This window comes from Marmota monax, unplaced genomic scaffold (genome assembly GCF_021218885.2).
Source record: "Marmota monax isolate L192 unplaced genomic scaffold, Marmota_monax_Labrador192_F-V1.1 WCK01_AAM20220418_F8-fsc00046, whole genome shotgun sequence".
Lineage (NCBI taxonomy): Eukaryota > Metazoa > Chordata > Mammalia > Rodentia > Sciuridae > Marmota > Marmota monax.
Genome location: NW_026692486.1, coordinates 13,427,544 through 13,454,936, shown reverse-complemented (window position 1 = coordinate 13,454,936; position 27,393 = coordinate 13,427,544). Strand labels below are relative to the sequence as shown.

General features: G+C 35.6%; 1 protein-coding gene across 3 annotated transcripts in view; it reads right to left on the bottom strand.

Annotated features, from left to right (window-relative positions):
• Positions 1-26,749, bottom strand: part of Pkn2 (protein kinase N2) — a 120,486-nt gene extending 93,737 nt beyond the window's left edge. For all 3 annotated transcript variants that reach the window (XM_046443295.2, XM_058579021.1, XM_046443296.2), the window contains exon 1: positions 26,617-26,749. In XM_046443295.2, coding sequence (XP_046299251.1) covers positions 26,617-26,664 — 48 coding nt within the window. In that variant the 5' untranslated portion in view covers positions 26,665-26,749. The remainder of the gene's footprint in view (positions 1-26,616) is intronic.
• Between the last annotated feature and the right edge of the window lie 644 nt (positions 26,750-27,393).

The following is a 27,393-nucleotide window of genomic DNA, read 5'->3' as shown; positions in this document are numbered from 1 at the left end:
TATGTGCTGTTTACTGCCTATTCATATCTCAGTAAGGGTACTGATGGGGAAAGCCTTTGTACTTCTTAATGCCTTCCTATAAATGCAATTATATTTTCCCTTAGTAACATCAAGGTTGTTCATAAAAAATTATAATCTGCTAGAGTTAGGATACCCCAGTCCTAGTCCAGTTGCCCTATTTAGAGATGGTGGATGCCATGTTTTGCAAAAATGTTTCCCAAAGTCCCTATGTCAAGGTGACGCTATTGAGAGGTGGTGGAACCCTTTGGAGATGGGATCTAGTGTGAGATCCTTATACAACTGGGGGCACAAACACAAGGGACTCTAGCCCCTTCCTCTTTCTTTTACTTCCTGGCCACTAGTGAGCCATTTACTTGGCCTTGTGATTCCCACAGTGCTACTCAGCATGCTCACTGAAGGTCCACAGCAATGGGTCTTCTAATCTTGGACTTAGCCAAACACAATTTTCGTTATAAATTACTCGTACCAGGTGTTCTGTTATAGGACATGTGACACAGTGAACAAATCACTTAACCTCTGAAGACTCATCTGTAAAATGAGAATAAGCTAATACTTCCCACGTCCCCAGACGGTGGTGGAATCAGGATCCCTCTGCGTAGTGTGGGCTAGCAGCAAAAAGAACACACAGAATGACAGAAGTCATTTTTTCACAAAGTGGGGGTAAGATGGTTCTGCGACCTTAAAGGTCCTATTATTATGCTGTAAGTCCTGAGAGCATGCACCCAGAATCCCTTTATTTATACGGAAATTAACTAAGAATTTTGGATAGAATGTTCTTCACCAAATAAGGCAGGGGGGTGGACTGGTCAAGACCCAATGGGTAATACCCAAGTCCAGAGCCACAAGAAAGCAAAACTTCTTTGCCGATGGAAGGTGGAGGTCCCCTGCATCATGCAGCCCACAGCCAGACCAACACTCCCTTAGCTCAAGGCTGAGAGAGAATGCTCAACATAGCTCATGGGTGGCCACCCACAAGCTAAGTTGACATCCGTTCATCTTAATGGTACATGAACTTATGTAGACTACTAGCCTTTTGCTTTTTGACACATTATGTTGTTCACAGAATGCTACAGTAAATCATTTTGTAATCAGATCACAGTCAATGATAGAAGAAAAAAAGTTAATTATAAAACATATCAATAATTTAAAACATGGAAAGAAAAAACAAACAGAGAAAACAGTATTTGCTTGGATTTAAGCAGATGTTGTTCAAATTACAGTTGGACTAGCTAGCAATGCACACGGGCAAGTAACTTTCTCTCTCTGTGCCTCACGGGTTTTTTTTTTTTGTACCAGGGATTTAAACCCAAGGGCTCTTAACCACTGACCAACATACCATGTCCCATCCCCCTACCTTTTGAAAAATCTTATTTGGAGATACAGTCTTGCTAAGTTGCTTAGGGCCCTGATGGCTTTGAATTTGCTATCCTCCTGCCTCAGCCTCCGGAGTTACTGGGATTATAGGCGTGCACCACTGTTCCTGGCCCTATGCTTCACTTTTTAAAAAAACATGTAAATAACAGAAATTAACAAATATCTCTTAGGTGGTTGTAAAATAAAATCAACACACACCTGGCACATAATGGGTGTCCAATAATTAAAATAACTATTAATAAAACAGTGCTTTAAATCGTAATATGATTACATGCTTCAGACTTTATAATACAGAAAATAATTACCATATGAGCCTAAGGTCGTGGCTCAGCGGTACAACACTTGCCTAGCATGTGCGAGGCACTGGGTTCGATCCTCAACACCACATCAAAAAACCAGAACTGCCACTATAAAAAGTAGCTCACTATAAATTCAAAAGAATTTGGTTTCTCAAAATATGAGTGAAGTTAAGCAACAATATTTACTGTTTATTAAGTCACATAAAATAACTTCAGCATTTCATTTAATAAATAATAAACCAAGAAGTGGAGGGGAGTAGGTGTTGGAAGGTAGGGTGGCTAAGTACTACTATTTTTAGATATAAGGAAACATTTTAACAGGAACTTCAATATAATAAAACAGTTTTTACACAAAATATCACTGTACCATTAGCTAAATACTTCCCTGCCTCTAACGTTAAAAATCAACCTTTTTAAATTGGTATGTTGAAGAAGAAAAGATAAGTCACAAGTCAAGCAACAAGAAAAACAAAACAAAAAATGTAATCATATACTTAAACTTCCTAAAAAGACTAACAACTTTATTAGGGCAAAGGCATAATAAAAGTACCACTCTCAGGTTTTAAAGAACATAGCAAGGAAAAAGTGATGGTAAGGCATGAAAATACCACCATTAATAAGAAATAACACATGCACAAAAAAGGATAAAATCAATGTAGATAACAAATATAAAGAGATCATCCTTTTCCTCACATAGCTGAATGTATTTAGTACCTAAATGCTATAATCACTCATGGTGTCAACATATCATACACACACACACACACACACACAAATACTTTAGAAAAGTTGCTAGATGCTCAAGTGAACAAGGCTGATAAAATTAATTTATTCTGAGGCTTTTAAAAATCTTTTTTGGGGGTGGGTACCAGGGATTGAACTCAAGGGCACTCGACTACTGAGCCACATCTTCTGCCCTATTTTATATTTTATTTAGAGACAGGTCTGAGTTGCTTAGCGCCTTGCTTTTTGCTGTGGCTGGCTTTGAACTCACCATCCTCTATTGAGCCACTGGGATTACAGGACCAGCTTTTTTTTTAAGGCAGTTTACCACTAAAAGACCTTTACCCCCTGCTATGGTTTGAATTTGTTTTGAGTTTGTCTCCCAAAGAGATTTACATGCAACAATCTTGATGCCAATGTGGTGATGCTAACCTACTGTAATTTTTAGTGGTGAGGCCTACTGGAAGGTAAATCCTGAGGGCGCCACCCTCTCAAAGAGTGGATCAGGTCTCCTGTAACCAGATTAGCTCTTGCAGAGCAAGGGTTATAAAGTGAGACCACCCAATGCACTTAACACTTCTGCTTGCTGCCAGCTTCCTTTCGGCTTCTCCCACCATGTTGTGAAGTAGCCTGGGAGTAGGGGGCAGTACTCACTGGCACCAAGCTGTGTGGACCCTTCAGCCACCAGAATCATTAGCCGAATAAATAAATCTCTTTCCTTTACCAAGAAACCAAACTGCATTTTTTGTTATAACAATACAAAACAGACTAAGAAACCCCCACAAACAGCTACAAATTTGAAATAAGTAAAGAACGAAGTTGACATCAAAAGTATATTTTAGGAGTATATTATCTTTTTAAAAGATATTTAAAAATGAATGTTTTTTCAGTGCACAACAGCACTTACTTGCAAGTAAGTGGGTAACATGGTTGGCTTCTTCTAATTTATATATAAACTTAATTTATAAATATATAACACTCCACTTAATTTATAATAGCTTCTTTAAATGACTTTTAAGTTTTACATAAACAGTGAATAGAAATAAACAATTCTAATGTTACATTATTTTAGAGAACTTTGTTACTACCATGACTTATGCACAATTAGGTAACAAATTATATTTTCCCCTTTATAGTTATTTTTAGTTCTCTCAAAAGCCAATTTTTTTCACAATAACTTTTAATGTATCTTAAGCTAGTTTATATGCATGCTGATGTTAAAAAAAAGCCCTAAAAGCTGATAATACTAATAGAATAGGTGTAATAACCTCTCCTAACCCTTTAAAGAATTAACTGCAGTAATTACATGTGAAAGTGCTTTATAACATAAAAACACTCCACAAATTTATCATTCACAAATAGACTTAGTAGTAGTACTATTCATAATTTCTCAGCATAATTATTTTTATTTTATATGAGGTTCTTTTATTACACCAGTTCCTTTCTACAATCACCACTGTAATACAATATTTATCTACAATCTTGCCAATCTCAAAATGAGGAAAGATCCACCTTCTTAGAAATGTAATAGAATAAAACTTTTGCCTTAGATCTGTTAAAGTTCTCATCTCCAGGAGGCTGACCTCATAGGCAAAGACACCCACGGACTGAATGTAAAAGGATGGGAAGAAAACATTATTCACACGTCTAGAAGGGGTTTCTATCCTCATATCAGATAAAGTTAATTAGAAGGGACAAAGAAGGCCATTTCTACTGCTTAAGGGAATTATACATCATCAAGACACAACAACTATAAATATTTAGCCCCAAACAATGGAGCATCTATATACATTAAACAAACTCTTTTCAATTTCAAGAATCAAATAGAACATAACATAACAATTCTGGGTGGATTTAATATGCCTCTCTCATCACTAGATAGATCCTCCAAATAAAAATAAAATAAAGAAGCTACAGAACTAAAAAAATACAATTAATAATTTAGACTTAACAGATATATATGGAAGATTTCATCCATCAATGACTGAATACACTTTCTTCTGAGCAGCACATGGATCATTCTCTAAAATAGACCATATCTTAGGCCACAAAGCAACTTGTAGCAAATACAAAAGAAACAGAGCTAAAATACTTTGCATTCTTTCAGATCATAATTAAGGTAGAAATCAATTATAAAAAAATAGAAGCTACTCTTAACACCAGAAGATTAAGTAATACAATATTGAATGATCAATGCATAGTGGAAGAAATCAGAGATGAAATTAAAAATACTTAGAGGTAAATAAGAATAATGATACAACATATCAAAATCTCTGGGACACTATGAAGGCAATTCTAAGTTCTAAGCATTAAGTTCACTAAAAGAATAGAAAGTCATCAAATAAATAACCTAACATTACATCTCAAAGCCCTAGAAAAAGAAGAACAAATCAACACCAAAAGCAGTAGAAGACAGGCAATAATTAAAATCAGAGCCTAAATCAATGAAATTAAAACAACAACTATTAAAAAAAAATCAATGAAACAAAAGTTGCTTCTTTGAAAAAACTAAATAAAATTGATAAACCCTTAGCCAAGCTAATGAAGAGAAAGAGAGAGAAAACTCAAATTACTAAAATCCATGATGAAAAAAGAAACATCACCATGGTCACTACTGAAATACAAACTAATATAAAACTATTTTGAAAATCTATACTCCAACAAAATAGAAAATCATGAAGACACTGACAGATTTCTAGAGACATACAACCTACCCAAATTGAATCAGGAGCACATAGAAAATTTAAACAGACCAATTTCAAGAAATGAAATTGAAGACTCCATCAAAAACCTACCAACAAAGAAAAGCCCAGGACCAGATGGATTTTCAGCCTAGTTTACTAGACCTTCAAAGAAGAAGTTACACCAATATTCCTCAAATTATTCCACAAAACAAAAAAGGAGGGAACTGTTCCAAACTCATTCTCATGAACTAGTATCATCCTGATACCAAAACCAGGCAGAGATACATTAAGGAAAGAAAATTTAACACCAATATCCCTGATGAACATAGACACAAAAATTCTTAATAAAATATTGGCAAATTAGATACAAAAACTTATTAAAAAGATAGTACACCATGATAAAGTGGGGGTTATCCCAGGGATTTACAGTTGGTGCAACATATGGAAATCAATAAATGTATTCATCACATAAATAGACATAAAGACAAGAATCACATGATTATCTCAATAAATGCAGAAAAAGCATTTAACAAAATTCAGCATCCATTCATGTTCAAAACACTAGAAAAACTAGGGATAGAAGGAACATACTCAACAATGCAAAAGCTATATATGCTAAACCCATTCTAAATGGAGAAAATTTAAAAACATTCCCTCTAAAAACTGGAACAAGACAGGGATGCTTGGGCTGGGGATGTGGCTCAAGCGGTAGCACGCTCACCTGGCGTGCGTGCAGCCCGGGTTTGATCCTCAGCACCACATACAAACAAAGATGTTGTGTCTGCCGAAAACTAAAAAATAAATATTAAAAATTCTCTCTCTCTCTTTAAAAAAAAAAAAAAAAAAAAAAGGCAGGGGCTCTCTTATACCACTTCTATTCAACACAGACCTTGAGACCCTAGCCAGAGCAATCAGGCAAACAAAATTAAAGGGATACAAACAGAAAAAGAGCGCAAATTATTCCTATTTGTCCACATGATCCTATATTTGGAAGACCCACCAGAAAACTTCCAGAACTCATAAATGAATTCAGCAAAGTAGTAGAATATAAAATTAAACCCCACAAATAAACTACATTCCTATACACCAATGAATCATCTAAAAGAAATTAAGAAAACTATCCCATTCACAATAGCCTGGGGGAAAACAAAACAAAATAAAACAAAATTTGGGTATCAATCTAATGAAAGAAGTGAAAGACCTCTACAATGAAATTACAGAACACTAAAAAAATAAATTGAAAAAGACCTTAGAAGATGGAAAAAAATTCCTGAGTTCTTGCACAGGCAGAATTAATATTGTCAAAATGGCTATACTACCAAAAGCACTAAACAGATGTAATACAATTCCTATAAAAAGTCCAATGATGTTCTTCATAGATATAGAAAAAGTAGTCATAAAATTCATTTGAAAAAATAAGAGACCCAGAATAACAAAGCAATCCTTAGGTGGGAAAAGGGAGGCATCTCAATACCAGACCTTAAATTATATTACAGAACTACAGTAACAAAAATGGCATGGTAGGGCTAGGGTTTTGGCTCAGTGGTAGAGTTCATGCCTAGCATGCGTGAGGCACTGGATTCAATCGCCAGGACCACATAAAAAAAAACTATATAAACAAAATAATGGTATTGTGTCAATCTACAACAAAAAACAAAAAACAAACAAACAAAACCCAGCATGATATTGGAACCAAAACAGGCATGAAGAACACTAGAAGAAAATAGAAGACAGAGAGACAAACTGTATTTATGTAATACAGTTAACTCATAGTAGACAAAGATGCCATAAACATACATTGGAGAAAAGATAGCATCTTCAATAAATGGTACTGGGAAAACTGGAAATACATATGCAATAAAATGAAATTAAACCCCTATATCTCACCCTGCACAAAACTCAACTCAAAGTGGATCAAGGATCCTGCGCCTACTAGAAGAAAATGTAGGCCCAACTCTCCATCATATCAACTTAAGAACGAAATTCCTCAACGAGACTCCTAAAGCGCAAGAAATAAAATCAAGAATCAATAAATGGGATTCTATCTAACTAAAAACCTTCTTCACAGCAAAGGAAACAATCAAGAACATGAAGAAAGAGCCTACAGAATGGGAGAAAATCTTTGCCAACGCACCGCTTGTACCTCCAGGATATAAAAAGAACTCAAAAAACTTAACACCAAAAAAATAAAAACCAAATAACCCAATCAATAAATGGGCAAAGGAACTGAACGCCAGGTACTTCACGGAAGAAATATGGTCAGTCAACAAATATATAATAAATATATATTATATAATTTATATTTCAACACCTCTAGCAATTAGAGAAATGCAAATTAAAAACTACATTGAGATTTCATCTGACTCTAGTCAAAATGGCAATTATCAAGAATACAAGTAACATTAAATCTTGGTGTAGAGGGAAAGGTGTACTCACATTGCTGGTAAGAATGCAAATTGGTGTAACCACTATGGAAAGCAGTATGGAGATTCCTCCGAAAACTTGGAATGGAACCACCATTTGACCCAGTTATTTATCCCACTCCTTTGTATAAACCTAAAGGACTTTAACTCAGCATACTACAGTGACACAGCCACATCAATGTTTACAGCAGCTCAATTCACAATAACTAGACTATGGAACCAACCTAGGTGCCCTTCAACAGATGAATAAAGAAAATGTGGCATATATCCATAATGGGACATTACTCAGCTATAAAGAAGAATGAAATTATGGCAATTGCCAGTAAACTGATGGAACTGGAGACTATCATGCTAAGTGAAATAAGTCAATCCCCAAAACCAAAGATGGAATGTTCTTTTTTAATAATTTTTTTTTTAGAGAGAGAATTTTTTAATATTTATTTTTTAGTTTTCCGTGGACACAACATCTTTGTATGTGGTGCTGAGGATCGAACCCGGGCCGCACGCATGCCAGGCGAGCACGCTACCGCTGGAGCCACATCCCCAGCCCCTAATAAATTTTTTAAAAATACCTTCATTTTATTTATTCATCTTTTTATGTGGTGCTGAGGATAGAACCCAGGGCCACACACGTGAAAGGCAAGTGCTCTACCGCTGAGCCCCAGCCCCAGCCCCAGCCATGGAATGGTCTCTTTAATATATGAATGCTAATACTCAACAAGGGTATGGAGAGGGAAAAATAGAAGTTCATTGGATTAGATAAAGGGGAGATGGGAATAGGAAAGACAGAAGAATTAATAGGATATAATGTTCCTATGTTCACAATGAACATATGACCTTTGAAACTACACATCATGTACAACCAAAAGAATGGGTTCCTAAGACTAAGTTATACTCTATTTATGTATAATATGTCAAAATACACTCTACTATCATGTATATCTAAAAAGAAAAAAATGCAAATTAAAAAATAAAGTTCTCCATTGGTGATAAGACACTTAATTCTCAAAATGACAAACAAAAAGTAGGTATAGAATTTTGTGTAGACTTTCTATGAGGTTATAACACTGAAAGATTAGAGTAGAACAAAAATTTATAGTAAAATGAACATTGTCTTGATGCTGGAGTACAAAAGTTTTTATAGAAATAAGCTGGAAATTTAATTTTGTTAAGCAATAAGCAACAAACAATTGGGCACTTATTATAATTTGCATATCAAAGCTAACGCATACTCAACTACAAAGTGGATATTATTTACTAATATTCAGAAGTATATTACCATAAATCCAGTATTGAAACAAGCAGAACCATTTTGGACATTGCAGGTATATAATCTTTGTTCAAATTTATAAAATGTCCAAAAGCTTCTGGGAAAGGACAAAATAAAGGTATGAATTCATTTAAACTGCTCCTTGAAGTTAATGGACTGATGTATAGTTTCATATTTATAATATATAGTGCATAAATTACATATCATAGTTGCTTTTTTGTGCCAGGGATAGAATCCAGGGGTGTTTAGCCACTGAGCCACAACCCCAGATGTTTTTTTAAATTTTGAGACAGGATCTCATTAAGTTGCTTAGAGCCTCACTAAATTACTGAGGCTGACCCTGAACTTGTGATCCTCCTGCCTTAGCCTCCCATGTCAGTGGGATTACAGGTATATGTTACTACACCCAGCTTGTATCACAGATTCTTTTTTTTCCCTTTTTTAATTGATTTTTTAAACAAATAAATGACAGCGGAATGCATTACAATTCTTATTACACATATACAGTACAATTTTTCATATCTCTGATTGTATATAAAGTATGTTGACACCAATTTGTGTCTTCATACATGTACTTTGGATAATGATGTCTATCACATTCCACCATCCTTGCTAATCCCCTGCCCGCTCCCTTTCTCTCCCACCCCTCTGCCCTATGTAGAATTAATCTATTCCTCCCATGCTCCCCCTCCTTACCCCACTATGAGTCAGCCTACAGATTCTTAAATGAAAGCTCAATAACAGAAGTTTATCATATATCAACCAAGATTTGCTTAATTATGCTTACATATAAACTCAGCAGAGCATTAAGACTTGTCATGGAAATACCACATGTTAATATGCCTCCCATCAATGTCCCCTCTATGAAGCAAAAGAAGAAAGAAGGAAAAAAACTCTGTGAAATAGGATCAATTCTTGAGGTCTTTTATGCCCATTTTAGGCCAGCATGTGAAACATACACCTTAAATATTGAAAGAAAAATTAAGTAATCTTAAAATTTAAGCCTGATAGTGGAAAGATTTACTGTCTAAAATATATCAGATAATTTATGTACATAACTTTTTTAATAATTATAACAATCCTCTGGGCCAAAAACTATCTCCACTTTTATTTAAATATGTGTGTACGTGTGTGTGTGTATATATATATCCCTCAACTGTGTATAACGGCACACTCCTGTAATCCCAGCAACCTGGGAGGGTGAGGCAGGAGCATTCCAAGTTTGAGTCAGCTGCAGCAATTTGGTGAGCCCCTGCAAATCAATAAGACTGTCTCAAAATAAAAAATAAAAAGTATTGGGGATGTAGCTCAGAGGTAAGTGTCAATTGCCAGTACCAAAAAAAGAAAAGGAAATGAAACATATTTCAGAGAGTTAAGTAATTCTCCCAAAGTTAAAGAGTTAATATGTGTCAAATATGGTATTAAAACCTAGGTCTTCATGATTTCAAAACTTGAATTATTTACTAGACCAATGATTTTGACTAGACCTTAGAATTACTGATAAGTACATTTCCTAAAAGAAATTTGCTGAATACATAAGATTACCGATTGTTTTCATTTTGCCAGTTAAAATATTACTTTACTATCAATTATCCTCAACATTCCTCAAAAGAGTATACATTTTATAATCAGTGAAGGAACTGAATAAAAAGAAACATAAATGACAAAATCTTAGATTGGTGAAAGATGCGTAATACTTAAGCATCCCTAATGCACTGGCTATTGGACCAGAGCTTTCACACTAAGGAAAATGTTATGTGAGTATGCGTTCTATATATTTATATAAAGTGGGCATGTATGTTGGCCACTTGATATCAACATGTAAAATATTTTGTTGGCTAAACACTTAATGAATTTGGCTATACAGTTTGAGAGGAAGAATTTGTGGAAACTGATCTATTTTTTTTTTCCCTTAGAAAAAGAATAACTCAAGAGTCTCTAGGGCAAATAAGGAAAGAAAGGTTAAGGCAATAGGATGAAGTTAATAAGTGAGAAGCCAGACACAGGAGTCAAAACAGATTGTACTATGAGGGGAAGGACAAAGTGGAAAGTGGGTATCTTTGTTGAAACAGAGTATGTTCCCATAAACATGTGTAGAAATAGAAACACAGGAAGCACAAGGTGCCATGTGAACCTAGGTACCTTCTGCCCCTAAACCATACAATTCTTAAGGGAGATCTGGGATTCCAACAGGGTAAAAATTGTGGGACAGAATTAATTTTCCCTTCAGATAACTAGTCATTCATCAAGAAAAGTCGAGGTGAAAAAGCAAGTAGAAGCACTGTTTGGGGAAAAGGAAAAATATAAAATTAGGAATGATGCACTAAATGAAGATCAGGTGAAGACCTGGGAAGACAGAACTGTGGTTACTAGAGTGGGAAACAGAAGTAGGGAATGAAAGAGCACAACAAAATGTCTAAAGAACAAAGAGAGCTGGGCGTAGTGGTACATGCTGTAATCCCAGCTGTTCAGGAGGGTGAGACAGGAGGATTGTTAGTTCAAAGCCACCTTCAGCAAAAGCAAGGTGCTAAGCAACTCAGTGAGACCTTGTCTCTAAATAAAATACAAAAAAGGGGAATGGAGTTAAATCACTGGTACACGCCCCCGCCCCTGCAAAACCCCTGCAAAAAAAGAGGTACAATGTGTAGGAATAAAGTCCTTGGATTTGCATCTTTGTTCAGGCCAATTATGACAACAGTGAAGTTATTTAACAATAATAATAAATAATAATAAAAGAAAGCTTAACTTCTCTAAATTTTAGCTCTCTTGACTGTAAAATGAAGAGTTTACTTAACTTAAATATAGTTGTTTTAGTACTAAGTAAAATAATAACATGTATTAGTTACCATTTTTTAAATAAAAATGTTATTTTTATTATTTGCTTCAATTATGCCAGAAAACAGGTCCTTCCATCAGCAAGAGAGTCTCAGTTTGAAATGGAAAATTAAATTACTACATAACTTACAAACTTTTGTACCTGCCAGATGGTTCTACCTAATAAAAGTAATACAATGCAGTTCTACTCTCATAAATACCAAAAACAAAATAGGAAGAAAATTGAGTAATAAATGTACAATTTGGGGATCTGGGGACATTAGACTGTTATTTATTCAACAAACATTAATTAGGGGCCATATGTACAAGTTATTCTTTTCATTCAAGTCCTTGTCCTCAAGATTTGTAGCATTCAAGTCACTAGGGGAAATAGAGCAGAATACAGCAATGGCACAATGCAATAAATGATGTTATCATAGAAAATATTCTGTTTTAGTAAGAGATTAGGGGCTGAGGCTGTGGCTCAGTGGCAGAGAGCTTGCCTAGAATGTGTGAGGCACTGGGTTTGATCCTCAGCACCTCATATAAATAAATAAAAAATAAAGGTCCATTGACAACTAAAAAAATATTTTTTAAAAAAGAGAAGAGATTAGACATGACTAGGGGAAAATGTTTTTTAAAAAGTAGAAATTTAAATTGGCTCCAAAAAAGTATTCTAGTTTTTATAGAATATACCACGAACATAGGTGTGGAAAAAATTACTACTCATCCTGTGACTGAAAAATAGGCTGTTTACATGAGTCAGATAAGAATGACAAGTACTTTGGGGCTCAATGACAGCCCAGACTGTCTTCTAAGGAATTAGGACTATTATCCCACAATCAGTAGGAGTCATTGAATGCTAGTGACAACTTCTTTTTAATATTTTTTAATTGTTGATAGACCTTTATTGTATTTATTTATATGTGGTACTAAGCATCGAACCCTGTGCCTCACACATGCCAGGTAAGTGCGCTACTGCTGAGCCCCAGCCCCAGCCCTGACAACTTCTTAATACAGCAGTTGTACACAGTCTAAATAAAAGCAGAATAAGACTACAGAGGTAGAGGTAGAATATCAAGGTTTTATAACTACCCAAATGATAATGAGGACTTGCACTTGGATAGTGGTAATGAATTAATTCAAAATACATAACTAAAAGATATCAGCTGAAGAGGCTGAGATAGTAGTAAGTGAAAGTGAAGAGTTTTCTAGTATGGTCAACCAAGGGAAGGATAGGTTTTAGACACTTAGAGAAAGCACATTTGACTTAATGGTCATAACAAAAAGAATCTGATTATTCAAGCATTTATGAAGCATAAGCCATAAGGAGCTAGAGACACAAAGATGAGTCAAACTAGTACCCGTCTTGGAAGTAGTAGAAACCATATATAATTTAACAATTACCACCCTAACCTATATATTCAATGACAGGAATTACAAAATGGGAAATAGAATGATTTGCAAGTGGCCCAAAATGTTGCATGACCAAATTCATTACATTTACTTATTTATTAAAAATCTACAAATTTATATATTAACATATTTTTCTTAGCAGAAGTTTAAGAACTGCTCAGTTTTATAAATGCTGTTCAGGAAGATAACAACAGTAGTATTCTCAAAATTGAAATATCATATGCAATGCTACTTAGGTATGAAAAAAAATAGTATGGTTCAAAAAACTGCAAGTAGTTTAATATGCCCAAATATAAAATACACAGTAAGGAAAAAACTGAAAGGACTAGTAGAGCCAGATGATGGAAGGTCTAATTTATTTTATTCTACAACAGATGGAAAATTACTGAAAGAGTTTAAGTAGAAGTGCTCTCCTAACTAACACTCCCTTCGTAGAGAATAATCTCTATCCCTAACATTGGTATTAGAGAACCCCATTTGCCGAATGCCAAAGTTGAACAGATCAGAGGTGCATGCTCCAGCGACAAAGATCAATTAGATTTTCTCATCCAAGCATTTAGAATCCAGACACACAGTTAGTCAGTTAGCCATGTATCACAGACATCAGCACTAGCACTACAGCATTAAAGATATAAGAGAATAAGTAGCCATAGAAAGAGAACATCCAGTTTCTTGTTCAGTACTCATGGGACTTGGCTATATGATATTACCTTTGGATTAAGTGAGATGTCCCTGTAGCTTTCCAATAAATTCATTTTTTGCTTAAGCTAATTTAAATGGGTCTCTATTCCCTGTAAATCTGACAAAACAAGGCTTTGGTGGTTAATCATTCTGGTAGTTAATCTGAATGATGCAGGGAAAATACGCTAAAAAGAAGTGGAATATTTAAACAGGGAAGGAGTTAAAAGGAAATAAATAGCAAATAGAGGCAGCTATGATGGTGGGAAAAAAAGTAACCAGTGTTTGGCAGGGTCCTCAAAACTTAATTTAAACAAAGTTTCTGAAAGCTTAGGCGGTATCAAATGCCTCTAAGGACTAGAAGGAGCTGGAGGCTAATGATGTCTTTTTTTTGTTTGTTTGTTTGTTTATTTTCCTTTTTGGTGCTAATGATGTCTTTTAAGAGAATAGTTTTAAAAGAATTGAGACAGAAGTTATATTTGAATAAGTTAAAAAAAAATGGTAGAAAATAAGCTGGGTATGGCACACACCTGTAATCCCAGCAGCTTGGAAGGATGAGGCAGGAGGATGGAAAGTTCAGACTCAGCAACAATGAGGTGCTAAGCAACTCGGTGAGACCCTCTCCAAATAATACAAAAAAAGGGCTCAGTAGAATGCCCCCGAGTTCAATCCCTGGTACCCTCTCCCTCGAAAAAAAATTGTATAAAATAAAGTCATTAAGAAATTTCTTTAGCCAGGTGCGGTAGTGCATGCCTGTAATCTCAGTGACTCAAGGGAGTAAGGCAGGAGGATCACAAGTTCAAGGGCAGCCTAGGTGACTTAGCAAGACTCTGTCTCAATAGTTAATAACCCCTGAGTTCAATCCCCAATAGTGGTGGTGGTGGGGGGGGGGTGGAGGGGGGCAGTCTTTAAAAACCCAACAGATAAGCTTATTTTTAGGCAAAAAGACAAGAAAAAATGAAAGTCTTATCCTGCAAAAAAGCAAAACATGATTTTATGGAGGACGTAGAAGGTTAGGAAAGTACACCCTAGCAAGGTGAAACAATTTTCCCTTAAAATGTGGTGGTGGTGGTGGGGGGAATGACTAAAATTCCAAGGAATTTTAAAGTAAAGAGAAGGAAAGTTCACACTGTTGAACACCACATATCTTTAAGAGGCAGTGACTGGGTAAGTGACTACCTGATTACAAAGGAGCACAAGTAGATTGGAAAACTTAGGGGAAAAGACAGTTTGAGATATAACTGGATAACATGACGGGAATCAACAAGAGGTAAGTCAAGAATCATCTTTATTGACCTAAGATTTCAGGGAATAAAACAAACTAATATTGTACGAAAAAATCGAACTACTAATGAGCTAGTTATGATAACTTCAGGTATTGTTCTTATATAACCTTATGATATGACTTAATTCAAACTTGTAAAAATGAATCAAATATGGCCATTCAGAGAAACTATGTCCTAAAAGCTGAAAAAGAAGTCTGTCTTAAGTTTATATTATAAAGAAGTTTGATAGAGATTTCAAAATAATTATTATTTTAACATTTAATAATGATTTAAATACTAAAAAAAATGTGGTGGTGGTGGGGGGAAATGACCTAGACCTTTACTCCATATTAAATAATCAACTCCAGAGCACTTGCCTAGCATGTGTGAGGCACTGGGTTCGATCCTCAACACCACATAAAAATAAACAAAGGCATTCTGTCCATTTACAACTACCCCCCCCAAAAAAAAACCAACTTCATTAAAATGAGATATCACAGTATACCTATTCCAATGGCCAAAATTCAGAACAGTAACAACACCAAATACTGGACAGAATGAGAAGAGAAACTCTCATTTACTGTTGGTGGGACAAAACAGTACAACCACTTTTGGAAGACAATTCAGTAATTTCTTACAAAACCCCCAAATTTTTTCATCACACAATCCAATAGTTACAGTCAGGTTTCTTGATATGTATGTGTGTGTATATATATAAATATATATTTTAGTTGTAGTTGGACACGATACCTTTATCTATTTATTCTATTTATTTATTTATTTATTTTTAGTGGTGCTGAGGATTGAACCTAGCACCTGGCACGTGCTAGGCGAGCACTCTACGGCTGAGCCACAACCCCAGCCCCAGGTTTCTTGGTATTTACCCAAAGGATCTGAATATTGTGTCCACATAAAAACCTGCACATAGATATTTAGAGCAGCTTTATTCATAATTGCCAAAACTTGAAAGCAACTAAGATGTCCTTCAGTAGGTGAATGGTCAAACTGTAGTACATTCAAATAAGAGAACATTATTCCATGCTAAAAAGAAAAGATGGATCACGCCATGAAAAAACATAGACAAAACTTAAAACGCATGTTACCATATGAGAAGCCAGTCTGAAAAGATCACATTCTGCATGATTCCAACTATATGACATTCTAGAAAAGGAAAAACTATGGAAACAGTAAAAAAATCAGTGGTTGCCATGAGTTAGGAGAGGGGGGGATGACTAGTAGGACACAGATTTTTTTTTGCGCGGGGTGGGGGAGGGTGGTGGTACGGAATTGAACTTCAAGCATGCTAGGAAAGCACTGTGTCAACATGCTATATTCTAGCTCCTCCCCAACCTTGTTTATTTGGAGACCAAGGCTCCAAGAATTGCCCAATCTGGCCTTGAACTCGCCTCCTCCTGCCTCAGCATCCTGAGTAGCTGGGATTATAGGCATGTGCCACTGGTCCAGCAAGCACAGAGGATTCTTGGTACCGTGCCACTACTCTGTTTGATACTATATGTATAATGACCTTGTGGATACAGGTCATTATACATTTATACAAGCCCAATGAATGTATGATATCAAAAATAAGCCCTAAATTATGGACTCTGGATGATAATGATGTATTAATGTGGGTTAACCAAGTATAATAAATGTACCACTCTACTAACACAAGTTTAAGCAGGAAGGCTATATGAAATCTGTAACTTCCTTTCAAGTTTTGTTATAAACATAAAACCACTCTTATAAAAACAACGTCTATTAAAAAACAGTAACTCCAGATGCGATGATTTTTAAGTGTAAAAAATAAAACTTTGAGACTCTTTTTTGTTTTTTAAAGAGAGAGTGAGACAGAGAGAGGGGGGAGAGAGAGAGAGAATTTTTTTTTTAAATATTTATTTTTTAGTTCTCGGCGGACACAACATCTTTGTTTGCATGTGGTGCTGAGGCTCGAACCCGGGCCGCACGCATGCCAGGCGAGCGCTCTACCGCTTGAGCCACATCCCCAGCCCCAAAACTTTGAGACTCTTAATAGAAAACAAGCAACTATCCTTTTTAAACCCAGGATCTGGGTTTGAGGCATAAAAAGCAATTATAAGATAAAAAAAAAACTCTATTAAAATTAAGAACTTTTCTTCATCAAACAACAATCACAAAACTACATTTAAGATTTTAGGCTTGTAAATTCTAGTAAATTGTGCAAGAGAATAATGTTTTCTCTTTTACATCTAACATCAAATTTGGTCAACTCCAACATGTCAACTGCAAGCTATGCAAATACTTGAGTAACTGACTCACATAATCTATACTTGGAATATACTGCCCTTCAAACAAAAAAATTAAAATATTAATTGCAAATAATAATTTTAAGAAGCTTGTAACAAAGAGATATGGAATGGGAAAATGAGCAGTTGATGACTTATTTTCATATATAATTTTCATTATTTGCTTCTAAATTCACTGAGTCAATTAACATATAAGTGCCTAGTTTGTGTGAAGCAATATAATATGTACGTGTGTGTGTGTATTTCTTTCTTTCTTTTTTTGAAACAGGTTCTTACTAAGTTGCTTAAATATGCTTAAACTTGTTATCCTCCTACCTCAGCCTCCCAAACTGCTGGGATTACAGGTGTGAACCATGATGCCCAGCACAATACAATATTTTAACAACTGTGTACAGGAGTTCATTTGGTTAGTTTACAAATCCATGGGACATAAACTGAATAACTTTATCCTTTTTATACCAAATCTATACAATTGAAATACAAGGTTGTTGAGCTCAATGATGTTAATGATTGTATTTCACAAAATGGTAAAACAGTCAAACTATCCCTCCTATCTTACCCTCTAAAATAAAGTAAAAAAGACAATTTAGAAACTGAAAGACATTAGAATATCGGCATAAATATTTAAAACTCCTGCCAGGTGTGGTGGTACACACTTGTAATCCCAGCAGCTCTGGAGGCTGAGGCAGGATGATTGTAAGTTTAAAGTCAGCCTGAGGAACTTAGCAAGGCCCTAAGCTACTTAGTGAGACCCTGTCTCAATGGCTAAGTGGTTAGGTGCCCCTGGGTTCAATCCCAGGTACCAAAAAGGAAAAAAGAAAAAGAAGAAGAAAAAAAAAAAAACTCTTGTATATCAATACAAAAGAGAGAAAAATACAACAACAGAATTTTCACTGAAGAGAAAACATAAAAAGCCAGGAAACAAAAAGAAATATTCTTTATCAGTGATAATCAGGAAAATATGCATCAAGATCATGACATAATACAGCCTTTTGTTTTGCAAAAATATCAAGTGTTAAAGACGATGGATAACTAAAGGGTCATTTATCTCGTATATTTCTATTATGAATATAAATTGATACAACTATTTGGAAGTTCTATATCATCTCTTAAAGTGAATATTCACCTACTCTGTGAGGCAGCAACTGTATCTCTGTTATTACCAATAGAAACTTAACACACACACACACACACACACACACACACGGGAACATGCACAGAATGTCCATAGTATCTTTGTTCACTATCACAAAAACTAGAAAATAACGATGCCCCACCAGGGAGAGTGGATAAATATCCAAATATCTAATAATGGGGAGATATTCATTCAATGAAATATTATGCAATAATTAAAACTAATGACTACAGCAACATCTCATAATATGGATAAATCTTAGCTAAACTAAGTGGAAAATCCAGGTAAAAAAGATTATATTTCAGAGGCATGGTAGTGCACACACCTGTAATATTAGTGGTTTGGGAGGCTGAAGCAGGAGGATCACAAGTTCAAAATTGGCCTCAGCAACTTAGCAAGACCCTACCTCAAAATAAAAAATAAAAAGGAGTGGGAATATTGCTTAATGGTTTACAGCTTCTGGGTTCAATCCCTGTACAAAAAAATTATATTTAACATAATTATATAAAAACAATTAAAACATACAACTTAGAATTATACACCCAATAAAACTGCAATCAAGGAAAAAGAACAACAAGAATCAAGATGATGATTACCTGGGTTACAAGAAGGTGGAAGTAAGGGCATGGAATGGAGTAAAACTATATGTAAATTAAGTCCCTAGCTTTTTAAGGGAAGGGAAAGTTATGGTACATCAGTACTTATATTATGGTTGACAGATAATGATTCAATGCAGTATTCCTGAGGTTTAATTTTTTAAAATCTAAAAATTTCACACCATTTATTCAATGAAATGTCTGAAATAAGCAGAAAAACCACTTTCTTGAAGAGTTCCTAAGTTAGCTACTATAAAAAAGGGAAAAGCAGTAAATTAATGTATAAAATGTGATAATCAACATATGATTAGATGGTAGTATCTTCTATTACCAAAAATAAATTCCAAATTGTCTAAGTACATATGTGAGGACAATAAGGCTTTAACAAATAAGACCAAGTCATCATCGTTAATTTTTAAACAGATATTTCTCAGTAACTTGGGAGGCTAGAAAACTAGCCTAGAAAATAACATTATTCAAAATAACAAGGCAAGAGGATCACAAATTCAAGACCAGCCATCTTAGCAAGGCCCTAAGCAATTTGGTGAGATCTGGTCTCAAAATTTAAAAAAGGGCTGCAGATATGGCTCAATGGTAAAGTGCCCCTGGTTTCAATCCCTGGTACCAATAATAATAGTATCTATTATATAATTCTTAGGTATCAGTTCATCTTTATAATACACCAACATTTACTCCCCCGCCCCACCAGTACTGGGAATTAAACCCAGGGGTGCTCTACCTCTGAGCCACATCCACAGTCCTTTTTATTTCTTATTTTAAGACAGGTTCTTGCTAAATTGCAGTGGGCCTCATTGAGTTGCTAAGGCTGGCCTCAAACTTGTGATCCTCTTTTTTCAGTCTCCAGAGTCACTGGGATTACAGCTATACACCATCATGCTCACCATTTACTTTCAGATCTATGGTATTTATTATTACCAAGTACAATCTTCTCAGGCTTTCCTGTACTTCTTTTTTTCCAGACAATATTTATGCATATGTACAAAATTTAATTTGATGCTGGAATATCCAAATGTGATGAAAAAGCTAATTTCAAATAAGAAATCATCAGATAAATTAAGAGAAGCTAGACATGTGTCAAGATAAATGTTCTTGATTTATTTTCCTAAGATACTAAAAATTACTTTTTCATTAGTATGTTTTCCCATTCAAAATTTTAAATATCTTTTTAAAGCTTTAAACTAGTTTTTAATTTTCTAACTTTGCTATCAAGTTTGAATTCTGACATACATGAAGCACAGTAAGTGTCATATTTTATTATACTCTATAATAGACATTTGACAATTGTTCAACATTTTATATTTTATTAGGCAATAATGGAGAATTATTTTATTCAAATATCATTTATGTTATGGAAGTCATACTACTGTGATATTCACCTCTACAAACTACTAATTTGCTCTTCCTGTTTAAAAGTAGACATAGGAATATCTGACAAATAGCATGAAAAATTTACTGTTGTCAAATTTGAATCTAAGTAAAATAGAGAGCCCAAAGAATCAGATGCTAAGACCTGGAACAAATACAAAATGTCTACAAAATATCCTACCTCTCTTTTTTTCAACACTGATCACATGAGAATGATAGGAATTGCAGGAGATTAGAACTAACCTCAATACTTACTGAAATGGTAAGAAAGCATGACCCATTTTAGAATTATCATTTAATATCACTAGTTTCTGTACAGAGACTATTATTGAGATAGCCAAAAAAAATCTGCCAGTTTAATAATGTCTAATTCTAAGCATACACTAAAAATCATAAATATTATAGTTTTCTATAAATCAATAATGAAAACTACACTGCATTGTTTTACTTGTTCAGAGTTGTTACTATGTATCATCATTGTAGGTTACTAAACCTAAACCAAATATTCAGATTCTTAACTATATCTCAAAGCACAAAGACAAAATCAAAATACTTATATTTAATTCTTAAAGTTACTGATCTACTTCTTTAAAACCAGTGGCAAGAAAAAAAAAGTTTAACCTATAGCTACTTCTGTCTCACAACTTGCTACAGTTTAAGTCTATAATGTTCCCCACAGGGCAAGCTGTTTAAGGCTTAGTTCCCAGCTTAGTGCTATTGTGGGGCGGTGGGAACTTTTAAGTGGTGGGATCTAATGAGAAGTCTTCAGGTAATTGGTGCTTGTCCTAAAACAGGAAAGTGGGACCTTAACCCTTTCTCTTCCCAGCCATAAGTTGAGCTTTGATATGCACTTCTACCATGATGTGCTACCCACTCACCAAAAAGGCCTAAAAGCAATGTCAGCCTGATGATTGAGTAGAACCTCCAAAACTGAGCCCAAATAAAACTTTTCTCTTCATAAGTTGATAGTATCAGGAATGGGTTATAGTAACAGAAAGCCAACTAACATAACTCTTTGAACTTCAATTTTCTTTAAAATTCTAATAAGTAAAATGGGATAAAGAAGGAAAAAAGGAAAATGGGATAAAGAAGGAAAAAAGGAAATGCATTTTCAAGTTGGAAAGGTTTGTCAGTTACCTCTAAATATTAGAACTATTAACAACTTTTATTTTCTTTTGTGCTTTTCTGCATTTTTCCAAATTTCATATAATAAGAATGCATTACACTTATAATTCAAATAAACTGTAAAATCTATATACCTTTTTATACTACATTCCCCAAATTACTCTAACCTTCCACTTTCCAGTATCACTGCAAAATTAGATGTCATCTCCTAATTTCCCATCAAATGGGAAAAATACAAGTATGGTGTATATAGGTGTAATTAATTTTTGCAGAAATTCCTTTTGTTCTTTTTGAAGAAGTATTTTTTTAAAAACAGTGGATTAGAAATGTAAATTTTAAAAAACTAAATATAATTGTATTGGGAGCAGGGGCTAGTTTAGGATCCTCCCCAGAATACTAAAATCTGTGGATGCTCAAGTTCCTTGGGACAGTGCAGTACTGTCAGCCCTCTATACCAAAGTATTCTGTATCTGAGGAGTCAACTGAGAATCAAAAAATATTTGAAAAAATAAATTGTACCTGTACTGAATATGAACAAACTTTTTCTTGTCATTATTCCTTAAATATCATAGAACAACTATTTATATAGCATTTACATTGTATTTGGTATTATAAGTAATCTAGAAATGATTTAAAGTACACAGGAAGACGTGCATAGGTTATATGCAAATACTACACTGTTTTATATGAAGGACTCAGAGAATTCTGGAATCCATGGGGGTCCTGGAAGTAATCCCCTTTAGATCAAGAGACAACTCTGCATATAATCTATGAACGTCTCTGACACAATGTAAATGCTATGTAAATAACTGTTAAGCTGCATTGTTTAGGGAATAGTGGCAAGAAAAAAGTCTCATATTTGGTACAGATATAATGTTTTCAAAACTTGTGATATGCATTTGACTGAATCAATGGATATGAAACTCATGGATACCAAGGGCTAACTGTAATTTCACAATTCCAACAAACTTCTCTTAAAATAGTGAAAATACAGAGACAAATATACCCTTCCCATTAATATACTGAGCACCAACTAAGTGCCAAACACAGCTAGATTGTACAAAAACATAAAATGTTACAAAATTGATCCTGTAGACAGTCTACAGAGAAAGGGTAAATCTTTTGGGAGATTTTGGCAAACATTTGACATCTTTCTTCAGAAACAGTAATTATTAAATGAAGAGAGCCTGTAAAAAGGTCAGTGGAATGCAAAATATTTATGGGTCCACAGCATTATGGCAGCTTAAACAATGGTGTAGTGGGAAACATACAGATCTGAGTTCAAATTCACACTTCTATTACAACCATGGGCAATTTACTTAACATTCTTGAACTTAGTTTCCAGATCCATAAAAATGGAAAAAAAAATTTTTACCTTGCTAGGTTGTTGTCAAAGTATACAGGATACTAAATATAGTGTTAAATATGTAGCAAACAATAAAAGTTATTTGTACTTTCATATAATTCTCTTCTAGAACAAAAGTTATTTGTAGTTTCTTCTAGAACCAAAAAGCCATTTTCTTGTTGTTTTTACATCCTCCAATATTGCTTTGGTAGATACTAAATAACTTTGTTAAAATTAATACCTATAATTTAGGGCAAACTACCACAAATTTTCACTTAAGCAAATTCCCTTTATCTAAATAAAGTCTGCTGGGAATAGAATTTAAGATTCCCAACCAAACACTTCACTAGGTATTTTGAAGAAGAAGGTAAATCACCAATAATCAACAAGGTTACCTTATTAGTATGCTGCTCACTATTTGGTTTGGCATTCTACAAAATTAAAGCCAATATTTCATTTGAGATTCACTGTAGTTTTGTTAATTCAGTTTCCTGGAAATAAAATTTAGTTTCCTTAGCCTTACAAAAATATCGAAGTTTCCTTCTATACTTAAATAAATAAAATAACAGGACAAAATAAATTAGTTAAAAAAGATAAAAATTAGAAATTGCCAATTAAGCTTATAATTTAAACACTTTATTTTTACTATAGCAAATATTCTTCCTTATACTCTGAAATCTCTGGCCATCAAAGTTTGTATTTTATTAATGTTTACTTATTTAATAAATTCCCCCAAATTACTAGAAAGTTAGGAACATTTTGCATAGAAACATTACAGTGGGGCTGGGGATGTGGCTCAAGCGGTAATTCCCTTGCCTGGCATGGGGGGGTGGGGGGGGTTGGGTTCGATCCTCAGCACCACATACAAATAAAATAAAGATGTTGTGTCCACCGAAAACTGAAAAATAAATATAAAAAAAATCTCTCTCTCTCTCTTAAAAAAAAAAAAAAAGAAAAGAAACATTACAGTGATTAACAAGACAAACTACTATAATTTCAGATTTTCTTAGTTCTATCCTTCTACAGAGGTTATTAACAAGCAAAACAATTTCAGGTCCTCAAGTAGTAACATAAAATTTCAAATTCTGCAGTATGAGTTGAAAAAAATGATGAAAAAACTATGTTTCTAAATAAATATCAACATCATTAAAGTTAAGTTGTAACATCCAATGTTCAGAGTGAAACAAGTATTCCTAAGACAAGATACAGCAAAGTAATAGTTTTTAAAAATTAAACACATTTTTAAACTGGCTGCATTACTTACTATGGAAATAAAATCTGTTCAGCAGAGAAGCATTAAGAAATTCATATTGAACTTTTTCAATCTAAATAAATTTAAATAATTTATGAGCTTTAAAAAATGATTCTTAGAAGTTTGATTAATGATCACTATATGACAGATTCATGGCCCCACGAAATAATAAAATGTTTGAAAAGGATATACTTAGTGAAGCAAATTATATCACCATTTATCTTAAGTGCTGATATAAATAATATTCTCAAATAAACACGATAAACTTTAAATGCAATAACTTTTATTAGAACTGGGAGTCCAATAAAACAAGAAAAACATCCTGGATATATATAATGACCTTAAGGTTACTAGAGCAACAATAAGAATTATTCTTGGGGCTGGGGATGTGGCTCAAGCGCTCGCCTGGCATGCGTGCGGCCCCGGTTCGATCCTCAGCACCACATACAGACAAAGATGTTGTGTCCGCCAAAAACTAGAAAATAAATATTAAAAATTATCTCTCTCTCTCTCCCTCTATCTTTAAAAAAAAAAAATTATTCTTTTATTTATTTATTTTTGGAGACAAGGTCTCACTAAATTGACTGAAATGGTTGGCCTCAAATCTGAGTCCCTCCTGCCTCAGCCTCCTGAGTGGCTGGGATTATATGCACAGGTCACCCTTCACAGCAAGAACTACTCTTTTTCTAGAGGAAGTTTTAGTTTATTTTAAAGTCTAGCTTTATATTAAATATTCCCCTTCTTTGGTCTTATTTTTTAAATTGTCAGGTAAAATTTTTTATTTCTTTAACTTGCTTCCTTATTATTGTCCAAATTGGCCTTATATAACTAAAAAGATACTGTTAATATTTTAATAAACAAAAATGTTTTCACTTCTGGTGCCAAAAGTAAAATACAAACAAGGATGCCAAATACTTCATAATTCTAACCCTACTCAATTCAAAAGAAAAATGAGCCATAGAAGTCAAAGTATGATTTTCATGTTTCCAGACTAGGTAAAGTTTTTCTGAGATGTGTCTCAAATCATCCTCATTTTAAAAGTTCATGTAAATTAAAAATAATAAATTCCAATCATTTAGCAAATGTGGTATACTCTAAGATCTACTTATTAAAAGGTAATTATAATTAAAACACAACATAGCAATATTTTCAATGACAGGAAATTGAACTTTGCATTTCCAAAGAATTCCAAATTTGCAACAGTGTATTAGTGTCTCTTGCTGAAATCTCTTTTGTGAAAAAATCAAGATTCACAGCAATGCCTTCCAGCTTATGTCTGACTACACAATAAACCAAATTTATATACAGATCTGTTGAAAAATTCATTTCAACAAGAAATTCAAAGTTTCAATATGTAATTTTGACACCAATCCTTGTTTCTAGATTCAACTTTTTTTTTAAATTAACAGTCCAATCCTCAAAAAGAAATGCAAGCACGCTATTTTCCTTTTTCTCTTAATTACCAACTCTAATATTTGAGTAACCAAAACACGAGTTCATTAAAACAAACCAAAGTAAGTTTTTTTTAAAAAAAGGAATAAAATTTTAATCCAGATGTAAACATCTCGGGAATACTCCAAAGTAAAGAAAAATAAACCCGACAGATAACATATCTCCTCCTACAACCTGGATCTAAAAACAAAACATCGTGCCTATATCAAATATTTAGCTGGAAATAGGAAATAATAATATTGCTGCTCGACAGGGATTTAAATAATCAAGGGCTCTACTTTGTTCTCATCTTTTGTAGACATGTGGTGCCCAATGCTTTCCCTTGGTCGACTGCTTTCTCATTTGTAAACAACTTTTGCAGCTCTTTCCCTGGCGTTTAAACGGGAGGGAAAATGAAAGTCTGAAAAGCATCAACATCTGAACTTCCGGATCTGAGCTGGGGTCGCCAAGAAAGGGAGAATCTATCTACTAATTGGTAAAAAAGAAAAAGGTAGCCTGCAAATTTGAGGATAGAAAGTCACCTGAATAGAGATGGTGAAGCGAAGCAAGTAATTGGTGAGACTCCCTTAAAAAAAAAAAAATGTTTGGGGGCTGGAAGTTATGGGGGCGCTCTTTGTGCAGAGTCTGAGGGGAAGGGAAGGGACGAGCAAACAGCTTAGGAGTCATTCAAAGGAGTTTACCGAGCGGTGTAGGGGGGGAAAGACGGGGCGGGGCCCGGGCCGGCCACTGGAGGGGGCGACGGGGGCGCTCGCGGGCTACTCTGACACCAAGGAGGGGGCGGTGAGCTGGCCGCTCCCGGGACCCGGCAAGAGCAGACTCCAAGGCAGCCTGGCTGGCCCGCAGAGATGGGGTCCCTCTGGTAGGTCAAATCCAATCAAAGCAGCGGCAGGCCGGGTCTTGGCCGGGCGTAGGGTCTGACTCCCGAGGGAAGCGGTTCACCAGTGACATCCCAGAGTTTCCGCACTTAGCGGGCCAGGGGAGCGGCGGCCACACGGTTTCCCTTGGCCCCTGACCCCGCGCCAGACTTTCTCCCTGCGTCCTCGACCAGCGTCTCCCGCTCGGGCCGCGGCCCTTACCTGCAGTTCCGTGAGCAGAATCTCCCCCCTCTCGGGGTTGGACGCCATTGCGCTCCGCTCTGGACTCCGCACCTGAAAGCGGCCGCCGCTGGTGAAGGGAGAAGGCGGGACGAGAGCCGGGGTGGGAGGTGAGGAGCCGGGAGAGAAAGAGGAAAAAACAAAAAAAACAACTAAGGATTCATGGAGGCGCAGCTCCTGCTGGAGAGGCGGCTTATTCCGCCGGGTTCATCGAGAGCGGCGGGGAGCGAGGGTACTCGTAGCGGCTCCCCCTCGCCGCCCGCCGCCGCCGCGCCGGACTCTGTTCGCTCAATCGCTCCCTTTGGGCGACGCCAGGAGCCGTCTCCAACCTCTCGGTGCGGGGCGCAGCGGCCGCGGCTGCAGCTCCTCCTGTCGCACCATTTGGCTGTCACCGTGTCGCAAAAGCGGCCTCACTTGGCGGCTGCCAGCACACGTGACGGCCTCAGCCACCGCCTCTTGCCGAGCGGGGAAGATTGGGCGGACGGGACCCCGAGGACGCGAGCGGCGCGGGGGGCGGGGCGCTTCCGACTCAGGTCTGCGGCCTGTCAGCCATTGGAGCCGCCCGGGTGAAAACCAGGGGAAAGGACTGGGCTCCTGTCTCAAAGGAGGCGGGAAGAGGAAGAAAACACGCCCACTTTCCTGCTGCGTTTAACGGCCACACGGCGAACGCTAGATCTGGGAGCCCGTTCCTTGTGTGGTTTTGTCCAGTGGCCCGATCTGAATAGGCCTTTTTCGATCCTTACCCCTAAGAGCTTCGGG